The 20,693-nt window shown below is 44.5% G+C and overlaps 9 protein-coding genes across 11 annotated transcripts in view; 5 read left to right on the top strand and 4 right to left on the bottom strand.

Moving 5' to 3' along the window:
* Nucleotides 1-720: 720 nt before the first annotated feature.
* LOC128297114 (ubiquitin carboxyl-terminal hydrolase-like) lies at nucleotides 721-1,997 on the top strand. The gene is made up of 3 exons (XM_053032684.1): nucleotides 721-1,044; nucleotides 1,113-1,253; nucleotides 1,321-1,997. Exons 1-3 carry the CDS (start codon nucleotides 1,009-1,011, stop codon nucleotides 1,828-1,830), a joined length of 687 nt encoding a protein of 228 aa, XP_052888644.1. The 5' UTR covers nucleotides 721-1,008; the 3' UTR covers nucleotides 1,831-1,997.
* A 224-nt stretch (nucleotides 1,998-2,221) lies between these two features.
* Nucleotides 2,222-3,189, top strand: LOC128298259 (ubiquitin carboxyl-terminal hydrolase-like). Its single transcript, XM_053034003.1, has 3 exons — nucleotides 2,222-2,360; nucleotides 2,433-2,573; nucleotides 2,643-3,189. The coding sequence occupies exons 1-3, from the start codon at nucleotides 2,325-2,327 to the stop codon at nucleotides 3,150-3,152; spliced, it is 687 nt and encodes a 228-aa protein (XP_052889963.1). The 5' UTR covers nucleotides 2,222-2,324; the 3' UTR covers nucleotides 3,153-3,189.
* A 350-nt stretch (nucleotides 3,190-3,539) lies between these two features.
* LOC128300354 (uncharacterized GMC-type oxidoreductase Mb1310-like) lies at nucleotides 3,540-5,319 on the bottom strand. Its single transcript, XM_053036383.1, has 2 exons — nucleotides 4,946-5,319; nucleotides 3,540-4,885 (listed from the first exon to the last, which is right to left on the bottom strand). The coding sequence occupies exons 1-2, from the start codon at nucleotides 5,310-5,312 to the stop codon at nucleotides 3,540-3,542; spliced, it is 1,713 nt and encodes a 570-aa protein (XP_052892343.1). The 5' UTR covers nucleotides 5,313-5,319.
* Nucleotides 5,320-5,708: 389 nt separating this feature from the next.
* Nucleotides 5,709-8,589, top strand: LOC128308441 (sphingolipid delta(4)-desaturase DES1). Its single transcript, XM_053045492.1, has 2 exons — nucleotides 5,709-6,817; nucleotides 8,159-8,589. Exon 1 carries the CDS (start codon nucleotides 5,827-5,829, stop codon nucleotides 6,790-6,792), a length of 966 nt encoding a protein of 321 aa, XP_052901452.1. The 5' UTR covers nucleotides 5,709-5,826; the 3' UTR covers nucleotides 6,793-6,817; nucleotides 8,159-8,589.
* Nucleotides 8,590-9,238: 649 nt separating this feature from the next.
* On the bottom strand, nucleotides 9,239-10,194 carry LOC128298048 (zinc finger protein 570-like). Its single transcript, XM_053033779.1, has 2 exons — nucleotides 9,484-10,194; nucleotides 9,239-9,405 (listed from the first exon to the last, which is right to left on the bottom strand). The coding sequence occupies exons 1-2, from the start codon at nucleotides 10,116-10,118 to the stop codon at nucleotides 9,264-9,266; spliced, it is 777 nt and encodes a 258-aa protein (XP_052889739.1). The 5' UTR covers nucleotides 10,119-10,194; the 3' UTR covers nucleotides 9,239-9,263.
* Nucleotides 10,195-10,315: 121 nt separating this feature from the next.
* On the bottom strand, nucleotides 10,316-12,104 carry LOC128297354 (zinc finger protein 600-like). Its single transcript, XM_053032982.1, has 3 exons — nucleotides 11,889-12,104; nucleotides 10,968-11,824; nucleotides 10,316-10,900 (listed from the first exon to the last, which is right to left on the bottom strand). The coding sequence occupies exons 1-3, from the start codon at nucleotides 12,024-12,026 to the stop codon at nucleotides 10,693-10,695; spliced, it is 1,203 nt and encodes a 400-aa protein (XP_052888942.1). The 5' UTR covers nucleotides 12,027-12,104; the 3' UTR covers nucleotides 10,316-10,692.
* Nucleotides 12,105-12,442: 338 nt separating this feature from the next.
* LOC128297240 (negative elongation factor B) lies at nucleotides 12,443-14,412 on the top strand. Its single transcript, XM_053032849.1, has 2 exons — nucleotides 12,443-12,559; nucleotides 12,623-14,412. The coding sequence occupies exons 1-2, from the start codon at nucleotides 12,483-12,485 to the stop codon at nucleotides 14,310-14,312; spliced, it is 1,767 nt and encodes a 588-aa protein (XP_052888809.1). The 5' UTR covers nucleotides 12,443-12,482; the 3' UTR covers nucleotides 14,313-14,412.
* Nucleotides 14,413-14,533: 121 nt separating this feature from the next.
* On the bottom strand, nucleotides 14,534-19,180 carry LOC128297244 (ras-related protein Ral-a). Of its 3 annotated transcripts, XR_008287237.1 has the most exons (5): nucleotides 18,940-19,180; nucleotides 18,610-18,770; nucleotides 18,258-18,432; nucleotides 17,193-17,509; nucleotides 15,485-15,508 (listed from the first exon to the last, which is right to left on the bottom strand). XR_008287237.1 is itself a non-coding variant. In XM_053032852.1 (4 exons), the coding sequence occupies exons 1-4, from the start codon at nucleotides 19,090-19,092 to the stop codon at nucleotides 17,393-17,395; spliced, it is 606 nt and encodes a 201-aa protein (XP_052888812.1). In that variant the 5' UTR covers nucleotides 19,093-19,180; the 3' UTR covers nucleotides 14,534-17,392. The 3 variants fall into 3 exon arrangements, 2 of the variants coding, with proteins under 2 accessions (XP_052888812.1, XP_052888813.1); XM_053032852.1 differs by having other exon boundaries at nucleotides 14,534-17,509; XM_053032853.1 differs by lacking the exon at nucleotides 17,193-17,509 and having other exon boundaries at nucleotides 14,534-15,508.
* Nucleotides 19,181-20,330: 1,150 nt separating this feature from the next.
* The window catches only part of LOC128297241 (ATP synthase subunit beta, mitochondrial), a 2,113-nt gene continuing 1,750 nt past the window's right edge, over nucleotides 20,331-20,693 (top strand). Inside the window, exons 1-2 of the mRNA XM_053032850.1 lie at nucleotides 20,331-20,427; nucleotides 20,522-20,693. The exon at nucleotides 20,522-20,693 is cut by the window's right edge and continues 1,750 nt beyond it. Coding sequence (XP_052888810.1) covers nucleotides 20,607-20,693 — 87 coding nt within the window. The 5' untranslated portion in view covers nucleotides 20,331-20,427; nucleotides 20,522-20,606. The remainder of the gene's footprint in view (nucleotides 20,428-20,521) is intronic.

Raw genomic sequence — 20,693 nt, 5'->3', positions numbered from 1 at the left:
CACTAACTTTCCCGTTGGTCGAGAAAAATTGCTTCGAAAACTACCAGTTTCTGAATGTATAGTACCAGGAGAGCATCCACCGAAGAGGTAGCTAGTACAATAATTTTGCTCGAAAACCGCCGAAAGGTATGCAATGTTCATACACTAACTTTCCATACAAACCGAGCAAGCAGCTTCCCGGCAGATGGCGCGCAACGTCGTACGCAATGTTGAGCAAGACTGCAAGCAAAACTGCATTGCATACGAAGTTGCGCGCCATCTACCGGGAAGCTGCTTGCTCCGCTGGCACCAGATGTCACCTCTTGAAAAACATGCTCTCCTGGTATCGGAAATCTGAAAACAGCTGGTTTGTATGGAATTTCGTACCAGCCGACGGAAAGTTTGAGCGAAATGAAGGATGCTTTCCGTTTCATCCATCTTTCTTGCACTAGCGATCGCTGTCACGGGATTGATAGTATGCAATGCAACAGTGATGGGCAAATGTATCCCACACTGCAGGTGGAATATATTTACATTTTAATTTTTCATTAATTACGAGTAATCCCCGAATGATTACTTGTTTCTTTTTTATATTATAATATGTGTTTTATGTTAGTTGCAGCTTACGTGTGTAAATTTAGTTAAATAAAATCTATCCTCCAACCCTGTATTTACAACGTTAGGACTACTCACCGCTACATTGTAAACACACACGCCCCATGTCAAACCCGGTATGGCTGTTTGCAATTCACGGTAGAAGCCGGGAAAAAGATAGAAAAAGCATTCAGACGAGTTTTGTAAAATCTGTTGCATGTTTTATGTTGGTGCGCATTTTTCTGTAGCATTTCCTTGCAACATATAGAGCTAGTTTACCACCTGCTGCAACCAAACAAAGAAGGGCGAAAAATTTGTGAGGTTTCACTTCAGTAATAGCGTTTAATTGAATTAGCTCCACCACCGCAGTGGTACCGTAGCGAGTGTTTCTGGTAAATATTCTTGGTGAAACCGTATCCAGAACCAGTAGGCAAAATGGACGTTTGGCTGCCATTGGAATCCAACCCCGAGGTAAGTGGAAGCTGAGCGTTAGTCAAAGGCGGTATTTCATACTTTTATTTTCTTTTTCTCTCTGGTAGGTACTGTCCAACTATATGGTCAAGCTGGGCGTATCGCCCCTCTGGAGTGTCGTTGACATCTATGGAATAGACGACGAACTTCTGGACATGGTTCCGAAGCCGGTCAAATCGTTGATCTTTCTATTTCCCTGCTCCAAAGCGGTAACAACTCTACATGAAGCTTGTACGTTCCAACAATTCATTATTACATTGTTCTCTTTTCCCGCAGCATGAGGAATTCCGTGCCAAGGAGGACGAGGAACTGAAGGGCAAAGATGTCGAGCATCCCAAAAGTTTATTTTTTACCCGTCAGATTGTTCACAACGCCTGTGGTACGATTGCTGTGATTCATGCCATTCTCAACAACCCGGATATTGAGATTGAGCAGGGCAGTGTTTTGCAGAAGTATTTCGACAGTGCCAAAGATCTTTCGCCGGATGAACGCGGTGAGCTGTTGAACAAAAACGTGGAGTTGAAGACAACACACGAAGAGAATGCGCAGCAGGGTCAAACCGCAACTCCCAACATAAATGACGCAGTCTATCATCATTTTATCGCGTTTGTACATGTGGATGGTACGCTGTACGAGCTTGACGGGAGAAAGAATTTCCCCGTCGCACACGGCAAAACAACGCCAGAAACGTTGTTGAAAGATTCTGTGAAGGTTTGCAAAAAGTTTATCGAACTGGACCCGAACGAGGTGCGCTTCACGCTGCTAGGACTCGTGCCGACCCAGTAAGGGACTTGTAATGGAACAAAAAAACTTCGCTTCTAATGCTTCAAGCAGAACTAAAATAATGTAGGAAACAAATGGCTTTTAAATCACACCGTCAAGCAGTACGTTCCTTTGGAAATATTATTAGCAATAAAATCTCATCCATGCGCTTTTATGTACGTCATTGTCTACGCAACATAGTCGTTCCGTTTCTTGTTTTATTTTCCCAGTGTTGCGGATTCCTCTGTTCATTCCTCTGGAATAAAATTTACAGTGCGGTAGTATGGGAACGAATAGAACATACTGTTCTTATTGTAATATCAATATCTTCACAAAATTCGAAGTGTTTACAGTAAAATTATAAACTGAAACATCCAATGTCAAAATCACCACAGCTGTTTGCAATTTGCGGTAGAAGCCGGGGTGAAAGATTGAACAAAGGAATATAACAGCGTTTAATTGCATTTGTGGCACTGTTTCCGATAAATATTATTAGTGAGACCGTACCAAGAGACAAAATGCACGTTTGGCTGCCATTGGAATCTAACCCCGAAGTAAGCCGAAGTTGGGTGTTACTTAAATGCCGTGTATCTTCATTTTCGATTCCATTGCCATTGCTCTTTTAGTTACTGTCCAACTATATGGTCAAGCTGGGCGTATCGCCCCTCTGGAGTGTCGTTGACATCTATGGAATAGACGACGAACTTCTGGACATGGTTCCGAAGCCGGTCAAATCGTTGATCTTTCTATTTCCCTGCTCCAAAGCGGTAACAATTCTGCCTAAAATTTATGTTCCCCAATTTGTCTCATTGTGCTATTGTTGTCGTTCTCCGCAGCATGAGGAATTTCGTGCCAAGGAAAGTGAAGAATTGCAGAAGAAAGGTGTCGAGCATCCCAAAAGCTTGTTTTACACCCGACAATTTGTTCGTAATGCGTGTGGTACGATTGCTGTGATTCATGCCATCCTCAACAACCCGGATATTGAGATTGAGCAGGGCAGTGTTTTGCAGAAGTATTTCGACAGTGCCAAAGATCTTTCGCCGGATGAACGCGGTGAGCTACTGCACAAGAATGTGGAGTGGAAGACCATACACGAGGAGAATGCGCAGCAGGGCCAATCCGCCACACCCAACATCAATGATGAGGTGTTTCATCATTTTATCGCGTTTGTGCATGTGGAGGGTATCCTTTATGAGCTGGACGGAAGTAGGCTTTTCCCCGTCGCTCACGGTAAAACAACGCCGGAAACATTACTGAAAGATTCGGTAGCAGTTTGCAAAAAGTTCATCGAGCTGGATCCGTCCGAGGTGCGCTTCACACTGCTGGGACTCGTACCAACGCAGTAAGAAATTTGTAACAAAGTTTCGCTTTCAACACAGAAAACATAAATGATGCAATAAAGAGATCAAATGGTTTTTTTGCAAACAGGGCGTTCTTTTGGAAATTTCCTTCCCCGTTCCCCGTTGATCCTTTCCCAGGAAATTTCGTTCAATCTCCGAGAGATTTATCTCCAAGTCGAGTTCGTCCCCGTCAACCGAAACTCTGCTCTCTAGGCGGGGCATATCGTTGGCATGCATTTATTTTGTCCTTGTTGCATTGATCTTCAATTCAGTCCCTGCGGTCTCGAATTTTAGTCAGGTGTATGATGTCGATGTCATCCACGAAGCCAAGGATGTGAAGAGAATGTATTTCATCGTACACGGTTTGTTAAACGCTTTTCCTTTTTTATTGTTTCACCGAAAATTCGATCGTACAAAGTACTCGCCGATTGCCATTGCAATCGAGTTGGGATTTCCACTTGGTAGACTCGGCATAACGGAAGCATCCGCCACGAACAAATTATGAACACCATGGACGCGAAGATCACCGGATGACACCACCGAATCGTCGCTTGCATTTCCCATCCTGCATGTACCCACCGGATGATAAACAGTATGTGTAACGGAACGAATATAACATTCCCAGTACGCATCACTATCGAACGGTTGCATCGTGCAGCCAGGGAACTGTTTCGGGTTAAATTCTAGCCCCATTTTCCTCGCAGACGGTTGTTGAGTTATCGTTTGCAGCAGACGAATTCCTTTGATGAGTGCATTTACGTCAGCTTTAGAAGATAAATAATTGGGATTGATAACTGGAGTGTCCCTTACATTCGCACTTCGGAGAGATATTTGTCCCTTGCTTTTTGGGTGCAGGAGAATCGGTAAAACAGTGACGGCAGACTGTCCCATACTCAACAGTGGTTCATAATAATCCTGCCAAACGGAATCTTTTATGTTAACTATCTTCCGCAAGTGTACACCACCGTCGGAAGTAAGACCGACTGGAAGCACCATGAATTGAAGATCACTCGTGTAATTGCTACCGAAAGACACAAAACCAACTGCTTCACATCCACCGAACGTAAGAGACGATTGGCGATGATTGTTTGTGAAGTAATTTAGAAGATTTTTAGGATGAACGAGATCAAGTGGATGTAGGTTCAAGGAATTCCTTATTAAAAGCAGCTCCGATCCGGTACCTATATGATCTTGAAGGTTTTTTCCAACTTGTGGAAGATTGATAATTGTTTCCATCCCCAGCTGTTCCAGTTCCGATCGTGAACCTATACCACTGTGAAGCAGTATTTTAGCTGAGCCGATCGTTCCGGCAGTTAATATAATTCCTTTCCTAGCGTTTACCCGAAACTGCTGTCCCGCTCGGGAAACCAGCACGCTTTTAGCGATTCCTTGCTCATCAACGATTACCTTTTCTACCATACCATTTGTCATTCTTTCGTGCCCGGTACGCTGGGCTGCTTCATACTCGTGGGCCGTCGTCCATCTTCTTCCGTGCCGTGTCGTAAGCCATGGTTGGAAAAATTCCTCATCTCTGAACCCGAGGTTTTTCGCGGCATCGATGAAAACTCGTCCTAGCTCGGTGGTAAACCCACGTTCCACATTTGACCATAGGTTATGTTCGAAAAACTCCAGGAAGCGATCCAAATCTTGGGTTTTTTCAAACCAACGGGAGAAATCCTTGCGGTCCGGTTTAAAGTGAATCATGTTGTTGAACATATGCGTGCCACCGACTACTTTACCTAAAATTGTACGATATCAACAATAAACAACTTTTCTCCAGCATTACTTCCAGCTTTTACCCATTGGCCAACGACTGCGATTTTCATTCATAGCCCAGCATGATTGTGTTTGTGGTTCTGTAAGGTATTGCCAATCATATTGTGTACCTTGCAGCAGTGGTAAAATGAGTGGAATGTCCATCAAACCATTCCTCCTGGGACCTGCTTCTAAGATGAGCACATTGTCCGAGGGAATACGAGCCGAAATCCAGCTACCAGCCGTCCCACTTCCAACGATGATATAATCATACTCGCCGTTTGTCGGTGTGGTCCGCAAATCATTCAAATATGCTGCATAGAAAAACAGTTCAAAGGCACATGTTGCAATCAAAACTCCTAACGCATAAAAGCCCACGATGCAGTAGTAGTTGAACAAAGTGAACAGCATTTCGTGAAACTCCCAAACCCAGCAGAACCGGCTTGGAAAACAACCTGTTGTTTAGCTTCAAAAAAATGTCAACAAGGTTTGACGTTTCATCGACGGTTCGAATTGCGATGTTTTGTATTCGAATTTTTCACCCAGGAGATTTGGTAATTTACCTTAGGAAACAGTTATTTCTTTCAATTTGCTGCTATTTGTTTAGTGATTAGAAGGCGCTTCAATATATAGTTTTAAAATTTGCATGCGTATGAGGGTTTCGAGAATCGCACAAACCGTTGAGAATTTCAGCGGAATTCGGTGTTTTCTGTGTTGTTTGTTTGCACAAGTTTGACAACCCGCCGCATACCATAGGGTTTGTGTATCTGTACACCTTGGGCAGAAGAGGCAATCCGTGAACACACCTTGAAGCCGGCGGTGCCGTACCGTCATCGTTTTGTGTTGCATTCAATTATTGTGAAATAGTGTAGCTAGAGTAGATAGTGTTCTGTTATTTTTTAAAACAAATTCTACCTGGTGCACCATGGGACAGCACGTATCCCGCACGGACTTCGAATGGACGTACACCGAGGAACCGCACGCAAGCCGACGGAAAATGATCCTGGAAAAGTACCCCCAGATCAAGAAGCTTTTCGGGCACGATCCACAATTCAAATGGGTCGCCAGTGCCATGGTCCTCACCCAGCTGGTGATGCTGTTCGTCGTAAAGGATCAATCGTGGAAGATGGTGTTCCTGCTGGCATACTGTTTCGGTGGCGTGATCAACCATTCGCTGATGCTGGCGTGCCATGAAATAGCTCACAATCTAGCGTTTGGGCACGCGCGACCGATGGCGAATCGGTTGTTTGGCTTCTTTTGCAACCTTCCGATCGGTTTGCCGATGTCGGTGTCGTTCAAAAAGTACCATCTAGAGCACCACCGCTATCAGGGTGACGAGGTGATCGACACGGATCTGCCCACATACCTAGAGGCGAAGTTGTTCTGCACGACGGTGGGCAAATTTTTCTGGGTTTGTCTACAGCCCCTGTTCTACATCTTCCGGCCACTGATTGTGAATCCGAAACCACCGCAGAAGCTTGAACTGGTCAACGGAGTCATACAGCTCGCTTTCAACACGATCGTAGTGCAGTATTTCGGCTGGAAGGTGATGATTTATCTCATTGTCGGATCGCTGCTTGCGATGGGCCTGCATCCCGTGGCGGGTCATTTCATCTCCGAACACTACATGTTCGCGAAAGGCTTCGAAACGTACTCGTACTATGGGCCGCTGAATTGGATCACCTTTAACGTGGGGTACCACAACGAACATCATGATTTTCCTGCCGTGCCCGGCCGGTTACTGCCCGAGGTGAAGCGAATTGCGCCCGAGTTCTACGACACCATCCCGCAGCACACGTCCTGGACGCGGGTTCTGTTCGATTTCATCACCGATCCGGCCGTTGGACCGTACGCTCGAATCAAGCGTAAAGCCCGCGGGTTGGAATCGTAAACCAGATATTACCCATAATACCCAGGTAAGCTTCTCAAGCCCAGATATACGTGTACCATCCATAGCCGGGGCTCCTATTTGCCACCTGTGCAAGCAGTGATTGATTGTTCAATCAGTGACTGGCACCACATTATCTGTCGTTATCGACATGCCACACAACCGGTTGCCGCCTGTAATGTATCGAGTGGTTGTAGATTTAGCGCGATGGCATTGCGATTAGCTTGTTCATGACAACGTCTGTCACGCGATAGCAACCTAGTCCTAGACCGAAAAAAGAGGCAAGATAATGCTAAGACCCAGCCGCATTATCACCACCGAATCCATGGGAAAAATATGAGTATCAATGAACCGAACTGATAAGCGAGAGAGTGTGATATGTCTTGTGTGAATATGGTCGCTCGTGGCTCTTAATTTATGATGCCATTCAATGAACAATCGGTGCAGCGTTTGGTTCCCGCATACGTTTTACGTTTGACGCATACTAATTGATTTTATTGGGCCTGGTTTTGTTTCCCCGGCATAGGCATGAAGGTTTATGTCATCAAGCCAAGTTTCGGTTTATGAAAAGCATCGATCGTCTGTACCCCAGGGGTAGGGGTCGGCAAATATAGGGCATTGGGTTGGGAGGTTTGGTTCTTTGTATACTTTTCGATTTGAAAACTGTATTTTGATCGTTAGCATTTCGAGGGCATAGAGAAGATTTTCATTAGAGCGGACAAAAAGCTTATGCGGGGGCCCCGAGCCCCAAGATTACCAACGACCAGAGAAGTAAGGTCAATAGTACCCTGAAGAAAGTTAGAGTGTATAAATGGTTATATCAGTTGACTCCGAGGTGAACTCCAATACATTTCATACATTTACATATTGATTTTTGATTCCCATTCCCAATAATGTTGCTGCAAAATGTTCGCTTTTACATTTCTATCACGCCGATGAGTCATTCGCGTACTCGTGACCACTACATGATTCGTCTGATGCGCTATGGTAGTAGTAATTCGTTTGACAAAAGTGTGCACGAGTACGCTTCAAACGCGAACCTTCCTATAAGGGGCTAATTATTTATCCAACGAGAAGGTTCGCTACTATCGGTAAAGTAAACATGCAACTGAGTTATCGTATGCGCGGGGCGTATGCGTCATGTGGATGATAAAAAAAATACACAAAATCGCGTTTTTATTGAACTTCACGTGGAATGCAAGAGAGATAGCTTTGTTTGCCTGTAAAATACATGCGAGTGATGTAGCGGTAACTGGGAAAGGCTACACTGCATTTCAAAACGATTCCCATAGCATTACGTAGAGCATTGAGTTTTCACTTCCAAACACTCATATTCTAAAACTGTCCCCCCTTATGTTTCTTCTTTCAGGTCTAGGCGAGTTTATACATCTTTTCGTTGAGAACGTGTGACGATATAGAAAATTAATTCTCTACAAAGATCTACCTTCTGCCATGGGCGGACAAGAACGCAAGGACAAATTAACAACCAGTAGCCTAAAACGAATGGACTTTTTTGCTTATAAGCATTGATACAATGTTGATTATGATAAACGAGTATTTACTGCGGATTGTATGTAATTGATGCACTTCCCCGCGCAACCTTGTACACACGGATTGCTATAAAAATACAACAAATCAAATGTAAATTGCACATTTTGTGAGGTGTAAAATAGTGGCAAACTGTAAGAGAAGTATTAGGAGCGTCCCTATTGTAAACTATTCTACTAACGATAGTTTCGTTAGCCTTACTATATTGCTTGGTTTATAATTAACCCTAATTGATGATACAATAGGACCCTAATTGATAATACAATAGGACCCTAATTGATCCTGTTTGTTACCATCCTTCATTTATCCTCCAGCACATTTTCACGTAGAGAAAGCTCACGTGTATAAGAAGGCACATTGCCCGGAAGTAGTTCCTGCCAGAATATGTTGTAATTGTTTTGTGAATTGTGCACCTCCCATTGAATGGCTTACCCTCAAACTAATAGTTAACCAAATAAACACACTGGCGTTTAAGTGTATAGTAGGATAAATTCGATCCTAGCCACGTTCACCGCAAACCAGTGGCAAAATGATAGAGTACAGGGAAAAGAATGTTAACGGAAGATTGTGTTTTCCAATGCCTTCGTTTTTTTTATAAATTGTGCTTCGCCTCTATGTGTGTGAGAGTTTTTGTGCGTGAAAACGCTTAAATCATGCCCTCGGTTGGAGCACGCATTACTTAGAGTTTGATGGATTTTTAATACATGTGTACTAAGCTGTATGATGTTGCTTAAATAGCACAGGGCGGTTAAAATGATTGTACTGTATTGTGTCAATAAAACAATGGCAAAAATCAAACCTTAAAATTAAGAATGTTTTGCGAAAGAATTCATTAGCATTAATATCCCGAAGGAAAAGTAGCCATGATTGTACTGTTGGTTTTGTTAAAAGAAATATTTATTTACAGCAGTTGGTTTGAGCGCATATCATCCTCCGGTCAATTGTGACGGATGGGCAGCTCGTACGTGGCGGAATAGATTTTTTCTCGCATTATAAACTCGATGACATACAACGCATTCGTGGACCGTACCATCTTCGTGGATCTGCATGTGCTCTTCCTTCAGTTTTCTGTGATGGGAAAAATAAAGACATCGATTAAAGCCATTTTCCCCAAAGCTTACCAGTTAGGGACCACTGGTTTCTTACGGATTGACGAATTCTCTATCGCAATGCAGACACTTGTGCTTCTCCTTCGGCATATGCACTCGCTGCACGTGGATGCGCAGGTAATACTTCCGGTTGTACTTTCTGTTGCATATGGTGCACTCAAACTGACCCTCGAAGTGTATCGCACGATGCTGTTTCAGTCCCCGGATGCACGTAAACTCACTGTCACAATATTCGCACTTGTAGATTCGCTCCTGCGTGTGAATATTAAGATGAGCGTACAGATTCGATCGATGTACAAATGACTTGTCGCAGTATGGGCACTGCTGGGTACGAATATTTAGATGCATCCGGCGGTGCTCGGCAATATTGTGCAAATACTTTCCACATATCGCACAAAACGAGAGCTTCTTTTTTCGCTTTGTTATGGTACGCTTTGCAGCACCATTTGGTTCACATTCGGGCACGTTTTCGAGGTCGTTGTCGGTTTGATTTGCCGACGCATCCGATTGTAGATCCTCTTGCTTAATTTCTTCATCCAAAAATGTTTCTTCATAGCAGCTTTCGTCCTCCAGTAGATCAATACTGTTCTCATTATACCGCAATTCGTATTCTTCTCTATTGATCGGTTCTATTTTGATGCTGATCAAACGTGTGCCGGAATACTCCATCATATTTCCTGTCCCTCAACGTACACGAAAAGGGAGCAAAACCCCTTAAACCACAACCTAGAACCGCAAACTGCGTGTGCTGAACTTTTTCCCTGTGCGATTTTTGTGTTTGTAAACAAACCTAACTGACGGTGAAATGACAAATTGCCGAACAACATGTATGGACCTTGTGCTGTGGATTTGAACGGCGCTGGTGAGATTTCATCGGATTTAAATTAGAATTTGCCAATTGTTCCCAACACTGTTGTTGGTTAATATTAAAAAATAATTTATTTAAAGCACCAAGAGCGCCGTAAAGCTGTTGATGCAAGAGTTTGTAGCCTCAATCACACATTCCCATTAATTATTCGTTTTTGTACACACCTGGCACTAGACAAATTACCACGCACCGACTTCTCACGCAAACCGTTGCTATTTCCTGATGCATGTGTTGAGAAAGTCTAATTCTTACTGTTTCTTTACGCCTTATTTGTTCTACCACTCACAATGTTTGTCCTTTTTGCTATCCTTAATTTAATCCAGTTCAGTTGGCAGAATGATCCAGACCGTCACTAGGTTTAACGGGGAAGAATGGAAACTAGTCTTTCAGGCGATTCCTTTTGGAAGTTTGATCAGTTTGCAACAAATCCTCCTCCATTTCTCGCTTTTTCTCGCTTCTCCTTCCCGTTATGTGCGTCTTCTTGTGGGTTTTTAGATTGTCCTTCCGGTTGAATGCTTTTCCGCAGACTTCACAACTAAACGGTTTTACGTTCATGTGCACCAAAAAGTGTTTCGTTAGTCTAGTCCTGTGGAATGGAGTTAACAGTTAGCACAAAATGGTTTCAAAGCAGTCTTGCGAACGGCAGTACTCACTTTGTCAGGAACAACATATCGCACACTGAACATTTTTCCTTCGGTTCTTCGAAATGGATCAGCTTGTGCCGTGCCAGCGAAGCTCGGTATTTGAACGATTTGTCACAAACGTTACACAAATGGGATCGTTCTGTGGTGTGCGTTTCCCGATGTTTGCTGCGCCCGGTGCTGCTGGGAAACTCCTTATCGCACAGATCGCACTTGTACATTTTCTCGCGCGTGTGCAGATTGATGTGGTTCTTCAAATTCGAACTGTTTAGGAATATCTTTGGACAGTGCGGACACTGGTACGGGCGCTCATTGTTGTGCCAGCGCATGTGGGCAGCCATATCGGTTCGAGCAACGCCACAGATTGTGCAAATTTTTGGTATAGGTCGTTGTTTTCTTATAGGCTGGTCAACAAGCTTTTTAGACGACAATCGCTCGGCATTTTCTCTTGACTTTTTTGGTCGTCCTCGTTTCTTCTTAGTTACGTGCAGTCTGTGACCTTCCTGTCGCATTCGTCGACTTACTCTACTCGACGGATCGTTCTGCTTTGATTTCATTGCCGGACGGGGTGATATATTCGACAAATGGTTTAAGCTTTCCGTGTCCGAAGGCAGCTGTATCACATCCTCCTCGAAATCTTCCTCTAACTGTATCGCTTCCGTGTCGTTTGATCGCTCGTCTGATTTCGTTCCATAGCCGGTAATGTATAGTTCGCATGGGGGTTCGGTTTTCACCACCTCGTCCAAGGTGATTTTCTTCTCCTGAAACAAACGATCGTGCTGTTGACAACTTTCCCGAAATGCATGCCATTCTTCTATCCGCTGCAAACAATTGGCACAAATCAGGGGATCATACGTGGATGGATTTACCTGCAAACAGGACGTGAAAGGGTTTAAGCATTGTGTAAATTAGGAAACATACGTTCGGGCTTACGCTAATTGCTAAATACTGTTGAATGAGACGGCCCAGTGTAACTGCAGCTGCTTGTCGTTCTACAGCAGGAATGCGATAGTCCGCTATGCTTGTGAGTGTTTGATCGGTATTCGTACATAATCTGCAAGATGGCTCCATCTGGACAGAAAGTATACCGTTAAAATAATGAACGGCTCACATAGTTTACTATTGTTGAAGTGTTTTAATTTTGCTCTACTCTTGTGAAGCTTGATTTGTTTGTTTACAAGCAATTTTTTTACTGCAACTGCCAGCTGTCAGTGTTTCAAGGTGTATACATACACAAAAATTTAATTTGTGAAAATGGGTTAGTTTTTAACCCTCTCTTTTAATACAAATTATGAACATGTTTCCTAATCAATCTTTGATTGAAAACCCTCCGTGATAACGTTGTAATATTTTGTAGAAACTACTAAATTCACAACAATACATTCGACCGCATTACAATTCGGTAAGTATGCTATATAAACGTGTTGGCATCAAGCGATCAAATCCCCATGTCCCACTGACAACACGGCATCAAAACAATCGAAACCAATTGGGCTTACAATTGGGCGGCGAGGATAGATTGTAGCGATGAATCCTGCACAAAAAATCGCTCACTCTGGCCTGGAAGAGGTTAACGTTCCGGGCCCGGTGTTCCTGAAGGCTGCGTAAGTGCTGGAGTAAGTTTGCGAAGAGCTTTCTGTACGACTTTGGTTCACTTCAAATTACAGCCTTTCCGAGTGTGATGATCCACTGAAGGCTATCGAGTCATTCCAAGTGGAAAATGGCATCTTGCTACCGTCGTTACGGCCCATGCTCCCATTGCTCGATCTGCACGGTGTACGCCGGCTGGATTTCCATACTTCCGTACTGGAGGAGCTGCGCGATAAGCTGATCGCACACATCAACGAGCTGGGCGCCAAAGAGGGCCGTCAGCGGGACTTGAAGCTAAAGGAGCTGCTGGTGAAAAGTTTTCCGGTTGTTCGCGTTAAAGCGCTGCGACCGGTTGTTATGTGCATTCTTCGAAATACGCCACACATTGAAGACAAGTATCTGCGAATCTTGGTGCGCGATCGGGAACTGTACCAGGACACTGACACCGAAGTGAAGCGCCAGATCTGGCGCGACAATCAGTCACTGTTTGGTGATGAAGTTTCGCCGCTACTGTCGCAGTATATTCGCGAAAAGGAACACATCCTGTTCGATCACCTGAATCTGAACAATCTGTTCTTTACACCGACACCGAAAGTACGTCGACAGGGCGAGGTTGTACAGAAGCTGGCCCACATGATTGGCAATAGTGTCAAGCTGTACGATATGGTACTGCAGTTCCTTCGGACACTGTTTTTACGAACGCGCAACGTGCACTATTGTACGCTCCGGGCGGAACTGCTGATGGCGCTGCACGATCTCGAGGTACAGGACATCATATCGGTGGATCCGTGCCACAAGTTTACCTGGTGTTTGGATGCGTGCATCCGCGAAAAGAACGTCGACATGAAGCGTTCGCGCGAGTTGCAGGGTTTCCTCGATAACATCAAGCGCGGCCAGGAACAGGTGCTGGGCGATCTGTCCATGACACTGTGCGATCCGTACGCGATCAACTTTTTGGCTACGTCCGCGATAAAGATTTTGCAGCATCTTATCAACAACGAGGGACTGCCGAGAGAAAACCAGATCCTGGTACTGTTGCTCCGCATGCTTGCCCTCGGCCTGTCCGCCTGGGTCATGATTGATTCGCAAGACTTCAAGGAACCGAAACTGGATAGCCAGGTGGTGACGAAGTTTCTGCCCGCACTAATGTCCCTAATGGTGGACGACCAAGTGCGTCATCTGCACTCGAAGCTGCCACCGGACGAGCGCGAAAGTGCGATCACGACGATTGAACACTCCGGACCGGCACCGGATGCGGTGGAGGCTTACATTCAGGAAAATGCAGTCGCATCGATCCTCGCGATGTACTACACGCTACACACCGCGCGCCAGAAGGACCGTGTCGGTATCCTGCGCGTCATGGCCATACTTGCCTCCTGCAAGGACGATCGTGCGTACGAGGATCCGTTCCTGCATTCTCTGATCGCTCTCATCATACCGATGTCGGAGGAGTTCGCCAACGAAGATTTCTGCACCGGACTGTTCGATGAATTCCTGTTCGCTGGATTAACGCGCGATAACGTTACGCGGCACATGCTGAAGCTGCTCTGGTATATCCACCAGAAGCTACCGCAGGCACGCCTGATGACGCTGATGAAGGCACTGCAACCGACAGCGCAGCACCACGAGAGCGTACACAAGCTGTACGAAAATCTCCAGAAGCGGGTCGGTGCACTCACGCAGGAACCGCAACCGGAACCGATGGAAACGGATTTTGATTCGCCGCTTAAAAATGTCCCCACTCCGGGACCTCATTATGTGAGCTAGGCGCACGACGCACGATGATTGAATTTACATGATAGTATGGTAAGGGTATGTATGAACGAAGAGAACAGTAATAAATTTAAGACCGTATGCGCGTATGCATTATCCATTCAAGAGACATTTTTATTCATCCATTTGCCTTGATATTACGTTTCCTTTAGAGCAACATATAAACGATTGCCGGTAAAAAAATATATATATTCCCCATTAAACACACACATACATTACTCGGCTAGTAACGCGAAATTCCTTTTTTTTTGTTGCGATCCTTACACAAAGAAACAACAAAACACTTATGCTCTCCTCGGTCCGATTCCGATCTTCCAGAGTGCACGCGCGCACAGTATTGTGTATTGTCTAATAAATAGTAAGCAGCAGATAAAAGTTAAACTATGCTTCGCTATCTTTGAGGCCATATGCGTAGTGGGAAGGAACGATAAAACGTAATGTATAGCTTATACTTTTTCGCCCTGCAAACGATAGTACTAATATAGGGGAAACCGAATCTACTCTATTATACGTTTTGCACCATAATATCTAATACATAAAGTTCCGCACTGACCGATCTAATACATCCCGAAACGGAATATCCTTCCTCGCATCGGTTTCGTCTGACGAAACACGATGTAGGACTTGGGCTTGCTGCTGTTACCTCTCGCTTTCATGGTCGCGGCGTGAATGTAAATCGCTCGTTAATGAACGGAGGGAATAAAAACAGGCAAATTAAAAAAAAACCGAATACCTTAACGTAAACAAAGGAAAAGCTTTTCATGCGTTCTTACATTAATTTGGTGCCCGTCGTGTGTGTTTTGTGTGTGGTGAACAATGTTCGCACTGCGATGCCAACACCCGCCCCTAGTGTGTGCATTTAGGGGTATGGATCGTTCAAGCTGTTTCTTTCCCTTTGCTTGAACCTTCCGTTTTCCCTAACTTATAATATCTTTCCTAACCGCTTTAAAACGATGAGTGGCAGCTCGGGCTCGGCTTGGGGGGGGGAGAGAAGTCTCGGCGAGGAATACACGGTAAATAGAAGGAGAGGGCTGGTTTTGGGCAGGAGGCGCGCCTGAGGAAGGATGTCCTTTCCCTGCTTCCGCTCAAAGGATCCTGCAGCAGCCCTTCTTGTCCCGGTTTGGCTGCGGGACCGTGCTTTGGCTTTGTTTCTTTCTGTTCGAGATGTCCCGTATCAGATCGTAAAAGATCTGCAAAGCAAACAAGGGGGCGTTTTCCCCACCGAACGTGCACACCCGGAGAGATCGTGGAGTCGCGCGAAAATCCGCATGGTAATGTAAGGGAGAGATGTGGTTTTTGTTTTCGTTACAAAAGAATGGAAAAGGCAAGAAAACCGAGACGATTTAAAAATTATGCTCACAAAACCAAACACAAACAAATATACAAACACACACACACACACACTCGTTTTGCAATAAACATTTAAATTATCTAAAATTACTAAAGCATTGTTTTTGCTGGTCTCTTTTGTGTTTTTTGCATACATAATAGAACCACATAAGCTTTTGCATTTGTTAGGAATAGATCCGTCCCTGATAATTGCGTGAATATGTTTTTCGTTTGGTTTTATTATTAGTTTGTTAACGAACAGCAAACATGACACATATGCAGCCGTGTGAATTTAATTGCGTACGATTAAACTAAACTGTGGTATAATGCCAAACTGTTGCATTCCCAACCCTATTGCGCACTAAACATCGCACAACAGCGCGTGTAAGCGTGTGGGGGGCTTGACCGATGTACCACCAACCGTTTCGAGTAGTGTTGTGCTTAGTGAATCTTTTGAAATGAATCATTCATCTGAATCTTCAGTGAGGAGTCCACTCTTATAAGATAACAGGAATTCTCATCGATTCTAGACTAAGGATGAAGGTTCCTCTTCTACAAGAATACATGTATCGTTGAGGACTCATTCATCTTTGGTGGCTCATGGATCTATGAGAATTCTTGAATCTATTAGCATTCATGAAGCGCACAGGTTTCATGAATCTTTCTGAACCCATGAGTCTCCAAAATAGAGATTCAGATTCATTCCTCCAGCTCAATCCAGTCAAAGATCTGAATCCGATTCACCGCACACTGGTTTCGAGGCACCGTGTTTCCGTGCCGCGCCTGGGAATAGTGCAGTCTAGCGTTGCGAAACGTTTTGCAAAATGCAATGCCACCGAAATTGAGATTTGCTAAAGAAGCACACGTGCATATTACGGAAAGCGTCACAGAGGGAGCGAAAGAGAGCGATCGATCGAGTATATTCACAGCTCATCACTTTTGCATCTTAAGCATTGGATAATGGATAATGAACAGAATGCGTAAATCATTAGATGAACCATCCATTCTTTCGTCTGTTGTTATCTATTTGTTTTGTGGCTCCTGATTACAGTCCCATGATCTTACACTTACAGGACACGCACTGATGGATCAGTGTGGTCTTAAAAAAATAAACAAACAAACAAACAAACAATACCTCATAAATGGTAGCTTACGGTGAATGTACGAGGAGAAATTACATTTAATAACTAAGCTTACACTAACCTTCCGGGTTGATAGGACCAACCTTCTTTGTCACAATATGCACTACAGGACTGAGTGCGTAAGCTTCCCCCTGCTCGATTCCTATATCCTGATAACAGTGCAGATATTTCTGCTAGTGCCATTCTATGCCTGCCATTCCTATACTTCGCGCGGGATTGCACCAGAACATATCCCTTTCCACTTAAAGTACAAATGTAACTAAATAGCGATGCCTGTATGTGTGTGTGTTGTTTGCTTTGTGTGGTGCCATGTTGTGTGTCGATGCGGACGCGAGAGCATAATTGCTACAACAACAAAAGGAAATGAAAACCGAAACCAATACGCATTCCGTAACTCAATCACCGTATAAAGCGCCCGCTCTCGTACGCGAAACCGTACGGCCGTCCGGTTTAGTTTCGTACGTGAGTTTGTATGTGATTCCTGATGTATGATGGGTGAGTATTTGCCCACTTGCAAGCACGGCCGTATGCCCTGTTTGTGGTGGTTACGCGCTTCGTAATGCTTCCACCGTGCGGGATGATGAGGAAACCGACGTTTCGGCTCTATAATGGCATGCATTTGATTTTTCGCCGCTTGGATTTGTCTTTAACGCGACCGTTTGTTGTCTTGGAATCTTCCGTCTTGCGCGACCGTATCTGACGCATCAGATCGAAGAACACCTGCGGGAAAGAAGTGAGCGTATTCACAGCACGAATGCGAATTGGTGCTTTGTCTCTTAACGACGTGACTAGACACGGGGTGTGCTAACGAAAACGTTGGATAGGAAAAGGCTAGGCCAACCAAGGATTAGCAGCTAACAATAACACAATCTGTTTGGTAATACGATCGGGAAACTGGGTCTAAAGAATTAAAAACGAAATCCTCCTCGAAAACTGCAACGAAAGTACTTCCTATTTGCATTTCATGCCGCATGGTAGGGGTATGGTTGTGCAATCTGGCCTTTCTTATGATAGAACTAGACGATAATATTTTATGGACCCTATGTATGATGTAGCAAATAATACCGCATTTTTCAGTCGCATTCCGTTTGACGAAGACATTACATTACTAGAGGATTTGTGCGTATATTACACGTGCAAGACATAATTGAATTACGCTCCAAAATTGGAACAACTACAGAGCATGACCCTGGTTAAGCGACATCAAAAGCACAACACAAGAGAATCAACAATTGGACAGTATTGTAGTAACAACAACTGAAGGAAGCAAAAAAAAAAGCATACACATGTGGCTCAACAGATGACTAAATGCAGTTGATAGTTTGTGTTTTCCGGGGAGCGCAAAAGGGCAAATGATAAGGGCACAAGAGTAGCATCACGTACACAAACAAATTTGGAAAGTGTGGGAAAGGGGGAGGGATGGAAGAGGAAACAAAGCTCTAGTAGGGTAAGGGAACACCACACATACCTTGTCCACGTTTTCGCGTGTTTTAGCCGATGTTTCAACGTATGGCACACCCCACTGTTGGGCACGGGATTGACACTCCGATAGCGGTACCTTCCGTTTGTCATTCAAATCGCATTTATTGCCCACCAGCAGAAATGGAATATTTTCATCGTTCTTCACGCGTAATATTTGTTCCCTGTAGAATTGTTGTTGGAGGAGTGAGATCACAATGGGACGGTTGGGAATTGGTCGGGTGGGGGTAAAAGGGGGAGTCAAAAGAAGTACATCCATCAATTAGCGCCATCACAGTTGGGAGAGGCACCGTATTAGTCATCATCACATGATGATACAGCGCCCGGAAGCGTGCACTTACCGGAATTCCTGAGTCGCCTGAAAGCTGTCGTCCTCCGTGATGGAAAACACACACAGGAAGCCTTCTCCGCTGCGGAAATAATTGTCCCGGATTGCGGCATAGTCTTCCTGGCCCGCCGTATCGAGGATATCGATTTGGACTTCCTCACCATCCAGTACCACCTACAAAAAAGAACACACACCCACCCCACCCCCCACAACAAACCAAGAGAAAGAGACGCGGGCTAAATAACGGAGAAATCATCCACTTTCCCACCATGCGAATTAACATCACAATGGGCTGTGGCCACCACAGCCACCCTTCTTTGGTCGCGCCCTTCCTGGTGCATACCTTTTTACGGTAGCTGTCCGCTTTCGTTGGCTCGTAGTCCTCCACGAACTCGTCGTACATGAACTGTAGCGTTAGGGCGGATTTGCCCACACCGCCGCTGCCCACCATGATGACCTTATGCAGGGCCGGGCCCGTCGTCGGTTTCTTCGACATCTTGCACGCACAAATAACACGACTAAATCGACTGCTTTCGGCAGGAAAGTTTGGAAAGTTTCCAAAACAATTTAGAAGCTTTTTGACAAACGCTCGTTTGACGTTATGACGAAGCGAAAGAGCAACGCGGAAAAGGGAAGGGGAACGCGAACTGTTGTCACGCCTTGTTGTCAAAATGCAGTCAAAGCGGGCCCAGGTTTACATAGTATCCGGGCACCCAAATTGGGCGAAATTGTGTTTCTTTGCAACTATGAGGAGGAGCTTTAATTTGAGTGCTTGAAAATTAAACCGGTCCTAGAATGTGGGTTATTTCATATAGTTCCTATTATTTTCCACCAAAAAGAAACCATCGATTTATTGCCTGTTTCGTAGCTTTGCACTAACCACCTTGATTTCGTCGGTCTGTAGCTGTGTGTGTGTAGCTATGATTTGTTTATAATCGGGAGCAGATTCCACAAATCGGTGAACACTGAAAACGGGTCAAGTTTTATGAGATAAAGTACGTATAGAACTAATGGTTTAAATCAATATTCTTGCTGTAGACGATATGTAACAATGTGCAATCTTTTCAGTGCCGATATAAGAATCGAACATGCGACGACGAGAGATTCCCGCCTTTACTTTGAAGCTGAGCGATTTGAAGGAGTACGAACAGGCAAAGCAGGAAAAATTGGACAAGAAAGCTTCGCAGAGCGATAAGCAACCGAAGTCGACCACTTCTCAGCAGCCTCGCAAAGTGCCGTCTAATGTAAATTCGTTTAATTAGTAATTACCGACGCTCTGTTTGATGGAGGCGAATGCATCCGGAGTAGTCAGAGAATCGGCCGGAAATATGAGACTGAGCCGAACCCATAGCAAAGTTTAAGTTTTAATTATGAGGAATACACTAAGTAAGCAAGCCTGAGATGAGCATGCAAAATCGGAAAAGCTGGGAATAATAAATGAAAAGAAATCGAAGGCATATTCTCCACATTGTTTGAGCATCAGCGCTTGAGGTGCGTTTGCATGGGAGTTTGCGAATCCAACCGACCTGTCAAACGCTTTGGAAATAGATACCCAAGCAACAAAAATTTTCATTATTTTATTGGTAATTTCATGAAATTTTATTATAAAAACTAATTCCATAACTTTTACCACATATTTATCACACAACTTATTGAACCCGCGCATTTGAATAGCTTATCAGTTCAAAAACTGTTCGTGAACATGAACTGAACTGAAGAGAGTACGCTGTGTGACGAACTTTCAAAGCAGTGTGGCATCTGGCGAAACATTCTGACCGCCGTCTTGTTTTAGGTGGTTGTATAATTCATTTTCGCAACAAATTGTCATCCGGTAGGTTTTACGTAACCAGTGTTATTTTTCGATTGCCTAGTTTATTCCCTAGCAATAAGTTCCGAACGACAAATCGTCCTCTCTTCGTCCGCAGATAATTTGTTGGAAAACCAGTCCCATTTGTGCCTGTCCCTCGTTACTGTCCGATACTACGCTACAGAAACATCCAACGTTGCAGGATGTTTTCGACGATGAAATCGCTCATGACCACCGCGGTCCGGGCGGAGCAGGTGCTGGCCCGGTCGTATGCGGCCAAAGCGGCAGCT

The sequence above is a fragment of the Anopheles moucheti genome, chromosome 2, assembly GCF_943734755.1.
Source record: "Anopheles moucheti chromosome 2, idAnoMoucSN_F20_07, whole genome shotgun sequence".
In the NCBI taxonomy this organism is placed as follows: Eukaryota; Metazoa; Arthropoda; class Insecta; order Diptera; family Culicidae; genus Anopheles; species Anopheles moucheti.
This window is presented reverse-complemented; position numbering and strand designations above follow the sequence as displayed.

Bases quoted from the DNA above. Each gene is read 5' to 3' on its own strand.
- LOC128297114 (XM_053032684.1), top strand. From the start codon at position 1,009: ATGGACGTTTGGCTGCCATTGGAATCCAACCCCGAG. The intron at 1,045-1,112 runs GTAAGTGGAAGC...TCTCTCTGGTAG, and splicing joins CATTGGAATCCAACCCCGAG to GTACTGTCCAACTATATGGT. The intron at 1,254-1,320 runs GTAACAACTCTA...CTTTTCCCGCAG, and splicing joins TATTTCCCTGCTCCAAAGCG to CATGAGGAATTCCGTGCCAA.
- LOC128298259 (XM_053034003.1), top strand. From the start codon at position 2,325: ATGCACGTTTGGCTGCCATTGGAATCTAACCCCGAA. The intron at 2,361-2,432 runs GTAAGCCGAAGT...TTGCTCTTTTAG, and splicing joins CATTGGAATCTAACCCCGAA to TTACTGTCCAACTATATGGT. The intron at 2,574-2,642 runs GTAACAATTCTG...CGTTCTCCGCAG, and splicing joins TATTTCCCTGCTCCAAAGCG to CATGAGGAATTTCGTGCCAA.
- LOC128300354 (XM_053036383.1), bottom strand. From the start codon at position 5,312: ATGCTGTTCACTTTGTTCAACTACTACTGCATCGTGGGCTTTTATGCG. The intron at 4,886-4,945 runs GTAAAAGCTGGA...GTACAATTTTAG, and splicing joins TCGCAGTCGTTGGCCAATGG to GTAAAGTAGTCGGTGGCACG.
- LOC128308441 (XM_053045492.1), top strand. From the start codon at position 5,827: ATGGGACAGCACGTATCCCGCACGGACTTCGAATGGACGTACACCGAG.
- LOC128298048 (XM_053033779.1), bottom strand. From the start codon at position 10,118: ATGATGGAGTATTCCGGCACACGTTTGATCAGCATCAAAATAGAACCG. The intron at 9,406-9,483 runs GTAAGAAACCAG...TTCCCATCACAG, and splicing joins GATAGAGAATTCGTCAATCC to AAAACTGAAGGAAGAGCACA.
- LOC128297354 (XM_053032982.1), bottom strand. From the start codon at position 12,026: ATGGAGCCATCTTGCAGATTATGTACGAATACCGATCAAACACTCACA. The intron at 11,825-11,888 runs GTAAGCCCGAAC...TCCTGTTTGCAG, and splicing joins AACAGTATTTAGCAATTAGC to GTAAATCCATCCACGTATGA. The intron at 10,901-10,967 runs GTGAGTACTGCC...TCCATTCCACAG, and splicing joins GATATGTTGTTCCTGACAAA to GACTAGACTAACGAAACACT.
- LOC128297240 (XM_053032849.1), top strand. From the start codon at position 12,483: ATGAATCCTGCACAAAAAATCGCTCACTCTGGCCTGGAAGAGGTTAAC. The intron at 12,560-12,622 runs GTAAGTGCTGGA...TTCAAATTACAG, and splicing joins CCGGTGTTCCTGAAGGCTGC to CCTTTCCGAGTGTGATGATC.
- LOC128297244 (XM_053032852.1), bottom strand. From the start codon at position 19,092: ATGTCGAAGAAACCGACGACGGGCCCGGCCCTGCATAAGGTCATCATG. The intron at 18,771-18,939 runs GTATGCACCAGG...TCTTTTTTGTAG, and splicing joins CGGACAGCTACCGTAAAAAG to GTGGTACTGGATGGTGAGGA. The intron at 17,510-18,257 runs GTATGTGTGGTG...TCTTTCCCGCAG, and splicing joins CACGCGAAAACGTGGACAAG to GTGTTCTTCGATCTGATGCG.